Here is a 12,095-nt window from a genome sequence, read left to right as displayed (position 1 = left end):
AATCCGTCAGCTGGCCATCATCCACATTGTTGGATGGGAAATGGTGTGGGAATAGGCATTGAATATAGGGGATTCACAGGACTCCGACATCCATTGAGGATCTTTCCTCACACATCTTCATTTAAAAGGTGTGCAATAGACTTGGTAAATAGCTGGTTGGGAGGTTGAGGGCAAAGCGTCTAACTTAAACCCAACAACTTTATGATGTTGGCAATGCATAATACTCTTAGTTTACAGGTTTGAGTGATCATGGAGTTTCTTCTCTAACTTCCCCCACTCTATATTGCTAAGGCAAGGAAAAAGCCTCTCACCTCCTCGCTTGAATCCATGACTTCCTCTTCCACAGTTATCCAGCTGCTCCGCGGATCATCGCGATGCTGAAACGCCGTGCCCCCTGAGGATAAGCAAAGAGGATTCTCCATTTCTTTCAGGTCGAAGTAGCGCAGCGACTGCAGCTGCACTCTGTCTTCCACTGGCTGCACTAGCCTCTCCTTGGTCACCCTCAGTCTACTTGAATCCAGCTTTGTAACGTGAGGCAAAATCTCCACAGGCCGCTGTTCAAGTACCTCAGCCCAGGCCTCCTTCTGGGATGTGATGAAGCTGGGTTTCCAGGACTCAGCTATTGAGGTCACTACAGAGGTTCCTTCAAACTCAGGGGCCTTTCCTCGCTCCTCATGGACTGTTTGGTATGAAGCAATGGAGCTACAAGGTAACGCTCGAGACCTTTGTAAAAATAAATCGGTACAAAATTAGCTCTTTTCTGGAGATGAGAAAAATTTCATAAGGTGCATGGATGGGTCAGGATCTCGGATCTAAATTTAAATCAGTGCAAGCAGGTGATTAAGGGAGCCACTTCATAATGAGAAACTGGGTGATAGATTTTGCTGAAGCTTTGTCCTTACAGGCCCAGGAGACAAGGATCTCCTATTCAAGAAGGAGTTGGATATATTTCTTAAGGTTCTTTCAGTGCGTACAGTTTCAATCCAGTTTCCAGTGAACCGGTATGCACAGGATGAGGCTAATTTCAATAATCAAATGCTTTTCTTTTTAATAACAGCATCCGGTCTGGGTTCTGATCTCCAGGGACAAATAAAGAGACAGGTAAACGTGAAGGAAAACCAAATATTGGGAAGACAAGTGGGCTGACACTCTTCCGTTGAGGCAAGGAGGTGGAATCTGAGGCAGAATTCAATGCAATTCTGCTGATTTTGGTTTTAAGAGATTCTGAACAGTACGGACGGAGGCCTGGAATCCAATCGCTTACACTCCCTGCCAGTCAGGAAATGGTACATGCTGTGGGGAAAACTGAGGTGCGGAAGAAACTCTCAAATAAAACAACTCCTAAAAAGGCAACACGGTGTAAATGAGCCCATTCGGGTTAAATAAATGGAAGCACTATCTGTTAAACTGGCTGTCTGCGATTGGAATAAATCTCGAGACCTGCCCCAGCCAACACGTCACAACCCCCCAGGGAGCCAGCCAGCAGCTATCTCAGGACCCTGCCATGGATGTGACTCCTGGTAATGGTCACACTGCCATTCACTGGGACGTGTTGTCAGTACTCAGCTACTGACTCAAGTGGCATGTCCTACCTGGGCCTACAGGGATGCAAAACAACATCACTGATGGAATTACAAGCAAGTTTGCATTGTTATTTTGTCAAAATGTTCTCTTTGCATTATGCTGCAGGGCGGAGTTTCCCTTATATGCAGTACTGGAACTTGTCTTGCACATTTCAATATCCCAAATAAGGTTTCCATTTACCTGTCTACATTCTGGTCTGGCCATTTGGTGTCTATGGTCTCTCTTCTCAAGGTTGGTGATCCTGTCCATCTATCATGTGCCTTTGCTTGCCCTGCAATTACAGAAATGCCATTCTCTGTATTCAGTTCCTCTCTCGGCTTGGCCGGACTCTCTCCTTCTGTCATCTCTGCTTTGCTCTCTGACCTCTGACCTCCTTCATTGTCGAGTACATCGACCAGCCCATTGAAGGCATCTGAATCCACTGTGTCCTCCTCAGTGAGATTTAAGGAACTCAATCCTTCAGCAGGAAATGATTCATCAGCTTTGCTATAGTCCAGTGAGGAGTCTTCTGCTACCACTAGAGGTGGCATGCCACCTGATGACCATACATTGACCTCTGATATCTCCATCAGGGAATCGTTGTCAGCGCGTGCTATGGGAATAACATCCAGGCTTGTGACATCGTTCCAGAACTGGTCAGCTTGAAGCGGAGATAGCATCGTGTAGTGAAGCGAAGCAGGTGAAAGCATCTCATCCTGCACTGAGGTGAAACCTACACAAGCAGACAGAGCAGATCTGCAGAAGCCATACCTGCAATAACTGATTATACTGGGGGAGGGGGTCAGGGGAGATGGACCACCAGAGACCTCCTATACCACAAGGCTTTATTCAACCAATACTATTATGTCAATGGGCTTCATTGGCAGCTGTGGAATGTGCTGAACTCTGCCAGGCATGGGACTATCTTTGGGCTATAAATTGGCCATTCAAATTTTTGGCAGTCATGCTTTGAGCCCAAGCTTCAAAACAAAAGCACAAAATGCAAAATATACAAGTGTGAGAAGTCGCACAACACCAGGTTATAGTCCAACAGTTTTATTTGAAATCACAAGCTTTCGGAGCGCTGCTCCTTCGTCAGGTGAAGTGCTCCGAAAGCTTGTGATTTCAAATAAAACTGTTGGACTATAACCTGGTGTTGTGCGACTTCTCACATTTGTCCACCCCAGTCCAACACCGGCATCTCCACATCATGGCTAAAATATACAAGGAGGGCGAAACTGTCCGATGCAGAGGGTTATAATGTAATCAGGGAAAACTGTCAATTATGGGAACAAATTAAACATTTCTATGGCATTCATTATAGTCTCAATACACTTTATAGGATGGAGGATAGTGAGTTGACACTGAGCCAGATGGAGAAGAGGGAAGAGCTTCAGGAGGATGCAAAAGGAGTCATGGAAGGGTGACTAGAACTTCTCTCTCTGTGGGCACGTCTGTACAAATGGCAAAACCACAGCAATATCACTGAAAACTGTTTTCCCCAATACAAGTTTAAAAGAAACAAATAAAATAAAGGATAAACCTTGTTTCCATTATATTCTAAGGGGTCAAAATCGGCTCCACTGCACAACAGAAGAGTGAGACTCTCAGCAGATTCTCTTCGCTTTTCTTGCCTGCTGCTCTCATGCTTTTCTTCTGTCTCTAACTTGTCTTGTGGGAATTTTTCATGTTTCACTGACATTTTAATTTTATTCCCTGTATCTAACAAATATCCATGGCCTTGTGTTCCACGTGGAAGGTGTGAGCTTAATCTAGTCATCAGCCTCAAGGCCCTTGCTGCCTGTTGGTCTTAATATCTCAATGACAGCTGTAACACACTCGAAAGCCAAAGACTCCACAAGTTCCAACAAGCTTGTTGAAGTTCAGCACTGAGACCATTACTGAATATTGATTAGCTTTCCGTTTGTGCTCCAGATTGAGGAAGAAGCTTTTCTAGGTCCCGACACAGTTGGTATGTTGGAGCACATAACCCTGCAGCTAGATTTCTGCCACAATCTGCAAGAATTCTCCAAACTAAGAAGTATCCCTCTGGTCTATAAGGTATTGAAGGGAGTCAATAAGATTGAGACTACATAAAGAGGCTTCTGGGAGTCAGCGGCTCTTAATATGTGAAATAAGTGAACCATCCAGGACGCTTGATTGGCACCCCATCCACCACCTTAAACATTCACTCCCTCCACCACCAGCGTACCCTGGCTGCAGTGTGTCCCATCTACAAGGCTTCTTCGGCAGCACCTCCCAAACCTGCCACCTCTACCACCTAGAAGGACAAGGGCAGCAGGCGCATGGCAACACCACCAGCTCCAAGTTCCCCTCCAAGTCACACACCATCCTGACTTGGAAATATATCGCCGATCCTTCATTGTCGCTGGGTCAAAATCCTGGAACTCCCTCCCTAACAGCACTGTGGGAGTACCTTCACCACACGGACTGCAGCGGTTCAAGAAGGTGGCTCACCACCACCTTCTCAAGGGCAACTAGGGACGGGCAATAAATGCTGGCCTTGCCAGTGACACCCACATCCCAGGAACAAATAATTTAAAAAAACAGAGGAGTGAGCTATGAGGAAAGGTTGGAAAACAAAGGCATGGATGAGGGTTTCAGCAGCGGATGAGCTGAGGCAAGGGCGGAGACGGGCGATGTTACGGAGGTGGAAATAGGTGGTCTTTGTTATGCTGCAGATATGGTAATTAAAGTAATGAGTTGAGATAGCTGTACAACTGTTTATGGTACGGCATCTTCAATGGGGGTAAACTGCGCTTTAAGGGACTTCAGGTGGAAATGCGGTAAAAATCAGGCTCTGGGGGATGAACCTTAAGCTTGTGGACATGCCCATGAAAGAAGTCCTATCTTGGTTGGCACCATAAGTCAGCCAAATGGGATGTACTTTCAAGAATCTTGCTGACCAACCTTCAAGATCTAACCGTTCCCTTTACTCTTCTGACCTTTCTAACTGTGTCCATTAAGTCACTGAGGTTATTCTGCCTATTGAATGTTTCATCTGTCTCACTCTTCACCTTCTGTCATACCTAGCACTATATCGTGGTTCAATCATGTTGCCTGTCACAGATGGCATCTTACTCAACCTGAAGCATCCTGAGCTTGTTTTATCGCTGCTCATAACTTCTGCAAAATGCACTATGAGTTGTGAAAAACAACTTTGTTGAAAAGAGCTGATTTTCTTTCTGCAAAGCTCACAGCCACTCCTTTTGGTCCCTAGCCAAAGTTGTCCCTCTCAATTTCTATAAATCTTTCTTTGCTTTCCTTTTCCGGCCATCATGGTACAGTTGCTCGCTCTCTGGCCTTTTGGGCTCATTTTTGAACCCCAACTCTAACCTCGATGATCATTGTTACTAATCCATTCCATTCGACCATTATAACTGATACCAAGTTTTATCCACACCAGGTCTATTGGATTTTCTGGACTTCATTAAAACCTCTGGTCCTGATGGTATTCATCCCAATGTCCTTGAGAAGTGTGCCTTTGAATTTACCCCTGTCCCTGATGTCTATTAAATCTCTGTTATCCCCAGTTCTTCCTCCTAAACTATGTGGAGTGACAAGTGTCTCATATGCCAGGGTAAAGGCTGCCTGTGACACCACTTTATTAGCAGTTCTTTGGGGCGCACAATGGTGGCTATCACAGATTATTATTGACTGAAAAGGGTCTGTTAGAGCAATTTCTGGTGAAAGTTGGGTAGTTTTGGAATGCATGGATCCTCTCTTATTCCTGTTTTGATGTGGTTATTGCTCGGTCACTCGTACTAGGTGCTGTTGGCGAGACTGGACACAAAGCCTGACCATTACTAAAGCCCAAAGATAGTCAATCATGTAAGGAAAGATTATTCAAAGCCCAAGCAACCAATTGTTTTGGCAAGTCAAAAGCATATCGGAAACTTGTTCAAATGAGTGTGACCCTGAGAAACAATGGGCTAATTTTTGAGCGTTCTCATTGCCTTAAGTTTGAGCTTGCCAAGTGATCAAGGTTTTTGGAATAGGATCATTAATTCTGCTGGAGTTTTGATCAAGAACCTGTATCAATCGTGTAAAAAATGGGAACCACTAAGAAAAAATGGGGAGGGGCAGAAAGTTCAAGAAACAAAAGAATTCTACATTTAGGTCAAAATTACTGAAATGTATCACGATGCATTTATGATTCAAGAAAAAAAATCCATGAGATTTAAAGCAGCAAATTAAATAAGGGATTTTTTTTTCAAACTCCAGCAAAATGTAGGATCCATTTTTCTGGTCACAGAAACAGTAACTTCCTGAAGATATGTGGTCCATCGTCCCCATGCTACTGGAGTTAACAGCTCGCAAAGCTGGTACAAAATCATTCCAGTCTGTGAGAAAACAAAACAAGAAGCAAACATGTCAGACAGGTTCAATTATAACACAACGTGCCCCGGTTTCGTCACGGAATTAACTTACGATGCATTCCACTCAGTGCGCTTTGAATTCCACTGCTTTGAAACCGGCGGGAATGTCGTTCAAGCTCCAGAATTACGTGCATTGCCAGGAAGAAACACTGACCTACATGCAGGTTGATTTAGCTGACCTCACTGTGAACCTTATAATTGCTGTTAATTAAAGTGTTGAGTTAGTGTGTGCGTACGCGTGCGTTCTGTTGCATATCACATTACACATATCTACACGCAGTACAGGAGAAAGCGGATTCTATTGGTCAATTCTCTGTGAGGAGGAATAGCCTGCAATTATGGGGGATAAATGTGGTTGATTAGCGCCTCCCGTTAGAGCCCTAGGGTGCTAATGGGGTGCAAAGCAACTAGTGCCAACGGGGCGCAAAGCAACTAGCACCCAGGAGCGGCAATGTTTTCAGCGCTCACGAAATTGACCAGACATTTTGCGGCGGCGCTAAACACTACCGCCATGATCTCCTGCGTCCACAGGTCGTGACGTCAGTCGAGCGTGCAACGCCCCGGACCGGATATTGAGTGGCGCCCCCTGCCTTTCCATCTGCTGCTAGCAACGACAGGTTGAGGGGAGCGTTTTGCAGTCAGGAAGGGAGTGGGGGAGCGCTATTTAAAGGTGGCCGCTTCCTGCCTTTTTTTGACGGCGACATTTTTGCACCACGCATTCTGAGTGAGAGAGAGAGACTTCTGGAGAGATTCAACGTTGTGTGAAGGAGTTTTGGGTACTGAACAGCACTTTGCAGGTTCATTTTGATTTGACCTTCCTTGCATCGATTTAGAAGACACTATGGGGGCTGCACTCTGAGCTCTTTCCCTGGGCCTTGCCAATGTTCTTTCCAGCAGAACTGATGTACAGGTCTCTCCAGGCCGAGATTCAAGGCTGCAATGAGCAGGATGTGGATGGAGAGCAAGATCGACCCTTCCCTTTAAGAACTGGCCGGCGCCAGTGTGTCTGTGTTCCATTGCTGACTGACATCACATGAGCTTCGCCAGCGCTCTGAGGTAGCGCCTCGCTCCTCGGCGTTAGCGCCTTAAGAGAGGTGTGTAGCACCTGATTTAGCGCTCAAATCATCTCCAGGGGCGATAGAAGCCGAGTTTGCAGTCGGATGTGATAATTAGCACCAGGCGCTAAACTTTGCGCCCGGCCGCTAATTGCGCCCCAAACGGGGCGATACCGAATTTCTCCCCCATCTTTTTGTTCCAATTATGAATGATAAGTTCTGAGGGCAACTTTGTGCTGTGGAGTTGAATTCACTGATAAGTGGATGGTCAGAGGCCAAACTCTCTACACTGAATATCTTTGCCATCACAATATTTAAGAAGGGAGATATAACATGTACAAGGAACTATAGACCACTCAGCTTAACATTGATGGTAGGAAAGATAATGGAATCTCTATTAAAAGAAAAAATAGACAAACATCTCGGGCGGAAAATTCAGCACCGTGGCAGCCGATTTTCGGGCGCTACGGGTGCCATTTTGTTCCGAAAATGGCGTCCGTGCTGTGCACGCACACTTCTGGTGCATGCCACATCGGACGCCATCTTGGTGAGAGCGTTAGCGTCTGCACTGGGAGCGTGCGCCAGAAGTATGTAGAGTAGGCAGATCGTTGAATGCTGATTTGACACCAGCACTGCTATTTCAGATTCAGATTCAGATTAGATTTATTTGCCATATGTAACAAGTACAATGGAATGCTTGTTCCCCGTAGGGACGCGTCGGCTATACATACAGCGCCGCGTTCAGAGTCAATACAATGGCTTCCCGTGGCAGTGGGAGCACGATGTCCCTCAGCCGCTCCGTCCTCCTCGTCACCGCGGCCTCCTCCTCACTGTTGCCGGCTCCACGTGTGGTGGCCTGCTTCTCCCGCTCTGGCCACCATGCCCGGCTCCCCTCCCCCCATCCGGACTGCGAGTTACCCGAAATGGCGCTGCCGGCCGACGTGCTGCAGCGTCCTCAATGCAGGAGCTAACGCCCTTTGTTAACCTCGCACAGCTGAACATACATTCAGCAGCGGCAAGGATCCCCCACCATTGATAATTAAAAGGATCAGCAACCACTCTAAGGTTAGTTGCTGATTAAGTTGTTGGCTCTGTGTAAGTTTGTGGAAGTGTTTGGAGCTTTCTAGAGTTGTTTAAAGTTGGTGAGGTGACAGGGAGTGGTGCTGCAAGTGGAGACGGTCTTAGTTCTGACTTCAAGGTTTCTGGTCAGACCACTTGCTCCCAGTCATGTGCTCTAGATGTCACCCCCTTGGCCTGCAACATGACAGGGAGATGGAGCAGAGGCTGCGAAGAAGAGGACAAGCTGCTCGCAGAGGGAGGAGGAGGAGGGGGAGAACGGCTCTCAGCAGGAGGCCTTACCCACCTAGGGTTTTCCGAGAGCAATTCTCTTACCTCAGCCTGAGCCAGGGGCAGTGTGTGAGGCATCTGCACTTTACAAAGGAGGTGCTCACAGAACTCTACCACTTCCTGCAACCAGTCTTGCAGCCTCGCACCAGGGCAAGGACAGCGCTGCCAGTGGCTGTGAAGGTGACTGTGGCCCTGAATTTCTTCGCTTGGGGATCCTTGCAGGCCGCAGCAGACGACATCTGTAATATCGCGCAGCTCGCTGTCCACTGCTGCATAAGAGAGGTGACAGACAGGCCTAGAAATTCGGTGGAGCCCCAAATGGGGCGCCAAGCTCGCCTGGGCACCGGAATTACCGCTGCGAACGGAGCAGTTGCGCCCGCCGGAAATTCAGTTGGAGCGCCCCAAGAGGGACGCGGGGCGCTGCTCAAGGCGCCCCGCGTCCCTCTTGGGCCGCTGAAACTGAATATCGCAGCGCAACGTGCCGCAGCGCCACACACCGCGGCACGGCGCACTGCGGTACTGCAGGCCCTCCTCCCCTTCTTAAGGGGGAGGGGCCTGCACCAGCGCGATGACCGATCGCGAGTGCCGGCAAAAGAGCCCGGCACCGAGGAGCAGTGCCGGGCTCTCGGGACACAGCCGGCACTGCCCGGTGGGGGGGATCAGGAGGCCAGGGACGGAGGTGCTGGCAGGCGGCGACCGGAAAAATGGCCGCCCCGCACCGCCACCTTAATTTGCGCCACTACCGCCACAGGTAGGCCCCGTGAACCGGGCGCGATTTGCGATCAGCGTTACAGAGGCGGGCGCGACCAAATATCGTGATCGGGGCGGTAGCTGGGCGCTGCGCACACCGATGACGTCATCGGTGGTGGCGCAGCGCAACAGGCTAACGCCGCCATTAGCGCCCCACTAAATATCGCGGGAGGCACGGCCAGTGGCGCTAAAGCCACTGAGTGCCCTCTTTAGGCGCTAACTGGTGACGCAGCCCACCGAATTTCTAGGCCACGGTCTTTATGCCAGGAGAGGGGACTTCATTGTCTTCTCTCTGACCAGAGAGAACCAGGCAGAGCGTGCACATGGCTTTGCCAGGATAGCAGGCTTCCCCATGGTGCAGGGCGCCATTGACTGCACACATGTGGCTTTGCGGGCGCCGTATCTAAATTCTGAGATGGACCGCAATCGCAAAGATTACCACTCGCTGAACGTGCAGTTGGAACATCATGATGGTGAATGCCCGGTATCCTGGCAGCAGTCATGATGTTTTTATTCTGCGCCAGTCTGCTGTTCCCTCTCCTTGAGCCACCAAAACAAACCAAAGCGTGGCTACTGGGCAACAAGGGCAGTCCGCTGACCACCTGGCTCATGACTCCACTCCGCAACCCAACCACATGAGGGCAGCGTGAGAACACTGAGAGCCATGCTGCCACACCGAATCTGACAGAGCAGACCATTGGCATCCTTAAACAATGCTTCCGCTGCCTGGACCGCTCTGAAGGAGCCCTGCAGTACTCAGCAGACCGTGTCTCAAGATTCGTCATGGTCTGCTGCATGCTCCACAACCTCGCCATCATGAGGGCACAGCCCTTGCCACCAGGCATAAGGTGACTAGCTGAGGAGGAGGAGGAAGAAGTAGAGGAGGAGGAGGAAGTGGAAGAGGAGGAGGGAGCAGCCCAGAAAGCCCCTTTCTGCCCGGGCTGTCCGTGATTGACTCATCCAATTACAGTACAAGTGAACGCAACCCCAATTCCCCATTCAACAATAGTCCCTCTCCTTACCTTCCCTGTTACTGACCATCACAGCGTACTCTTGGCCACAATGCTGAAATAAAAGCCACCACAAAAGAAACATTCCAATCCAATTTTATACATCAATCCATCTAATATTACAAAGTCAACTAATCACCCGTGAATATTCCCTTAGTGCCTGTCTTCAGTGTACCTTTGCCTGTCCTAGTGCTCCTACGCAGTGCTACCCCAGTGGCTGCAGCATGGCTGGTGGAAGGCTGCTGACTTTCAGTGGGGGAGACTGCAGATGACCTTGCAGGACGATCTCGAGCAGCTCTGGGCCTAGAAGGCCCAGCTGCGGACTGCACCTCAGCATGGGCAGCAGCAGACTGGGCTGGCTGGCTGACAGGCACCATCAAGGGCACTGGCGGAGTGGGAGGACAAATGCTGTCATCCTGAAAGAGGACAACAGGTTCTTGATCCACGGAGCCACTGCCTCTCCCCTGGGGTGGCGCCTCAGAGTTTCTAGCAATCTGTTGGAGGACAGATTACTGGACTGTTGTGACACCCTGCAAGCCCCTTTCCACACTGATAAATGCAGCCTCGATGGCAACAGTCTGAGCTTGCGTGGCAGCAAGCTGGGCCTGCATGACTTCAGTCTGTCCAAAGCCCTGTGCAGGGTTGGTGTTGGACTCCTCCATGCTCCTCGACGTTACACGCTGGTTTTCTGGCAGGCCTGCCTATGCACCAAGCATTTTGTTGTGCATACCCATCAGCATTCTTCTGTAGGCCGCCCCATTGATGTCCTCATCGGAGTCCTCTGCCACAGAACTCGTGTGTGACTTCACACTCCGCGGGGCTGGCACCTGCGCTATCCTTTCCCCCTGCCCTGGCTGCAGCCCACTCGTGCCCGGTGAATCATTACGTGCAGATCCTACCTCTAAGCTACCCTCTAAAGTCCGCGCAGTGCCGGTATCTGAGCTGGTGGCTGCGAGTATCAGATCAAGTGACGGTGTTTCTTCATCATCACTCTCCTCTCCCTCTTCTTCTTGCACCACTGGCTGGGCAGGTTGGATTTCTTTAATCTCTGCAATGAGAAAGGCACAAGGGTTGTGGTGAGGGGCGGGGTGGAGGGGGGGAAAGCAGGAGGTGCATGCTTTACACCACGTGCAGCTTGTTAATCAGAAGAGATTGTGGGATGATGGGGAAGTGGGATGCGAGGAGGAGGATTAGGTATGCGCACACTGTCATCTTCGATATCTTCAGCCCCGCCACTGGCCATGGGCTCAGCGACTGCCCTCCCAAGAATGGCAAAAACCGTCTCCTCCATGGGGGTAAGATTATGTAGGTGCGCCTGTTCTTCTTTGGGTAGCTCCTGCTGGCTCTGATTGTCAGCCACCTTGTTCTGCAAGAGGAAGGGAAGTGTGTCCATGAATGTGGTGCAATGTGTTTGGGTGATGTGCCTGCCACGGTTGAATAGTTAACTGTGTGCAAGCTGTAAGATGTGGGTCTGAGGCTTGCACCAGTGGTAAGTGTGTGAGGGTGAGTTGAAAGTATGAATGTGAGGTATGAGTCGTGTTTGGTAGAGTGAGTGATGGGGGTGTGGTGCATTGAGCAGTGTGTGAGGCTAAAGGTGCAGTTTGTGGGATATGGTATTTGAAGATGAATTCACTGACCTTGACCACTCGTGTGAGGTCATTAAACTTCTTCCTGCACTGCAGCCAGGTCCTCGGGGCTACATTGCTGGCATTGACTACTATGGCTATCTGCTGCCATTGCCATCTGCGATTTTGCCTGGAGGGCCTCCTGGCCCCCTGTGGAAACAGGACCTCTCTCCTTCTATCCACCTCCTGCACCAAGGCCTCCAGTGCTGCATCCGAGAACCTTTGTGCATGCTCTCTCCCCTGTTGTGCCACACTAGTTGTTGTTCCTGTGTACCCAATCAGTTCAATGAGCTGCTGCAGGCAGAATGCACCTCACCTTTAAGAGGTGCAGACTGTCTTTAAGTA

At 49.5% G+C, this 12,095-nt stretch overlaps 1 protein-coding gene across 9 annotated transcripts in view; it reads right to left on the bottom strand.

Moving 5' to 3' along the window:
• The window catches only part of LOC147098019 (ankyrin-1-like), a 378,257-nt gene that overhangs the window by 58,735 nt on the left and 307,427 nt on the right, over positions 1 to 12,095 (bottom strand). For 8 of the 9 annotated variants that reach the window (XM_085971217.1, XM_085971219.1, XM_085971218.1 and 5 more), the window contains 2 exons: positions 1,765 to 2,296; positions 312 to 723 (listed from right to left, as the gene is read on the bottom strand). In XM_085971217.1, the coding sequence (XP_085827343.1) occupies positions 312 to 723; positions 1,765 to 2,296 (944 nt within the window). The remainder of the gene's footprint in view (positions 1 to 311; positions 724 to 1,764; positions 2,297 to 12,095) is intronic. The other variant, XM_085971223.1, reaches the window with a different exon arrangement.

Source organism: Somniosus microcephalus, chromosome 30, assembly GCF_052327205.1.
Source record: "Somniosus microcephalus isolate GS21.2 chromosome 30, FLI_Smic_1.0, whole genome shotgun sequence".
NCBI lineage: Eukaryota > Metazoa > Chordata > Chondrichthyes > Squaliformes > Somniosidae > Somniosus > Somniosus microcephalus.
The sequence above is the reverse complement of the archived record's forward strand: the minus strand, read 5'-3'. Positions and strand labels throughout refer to the sequence as shown.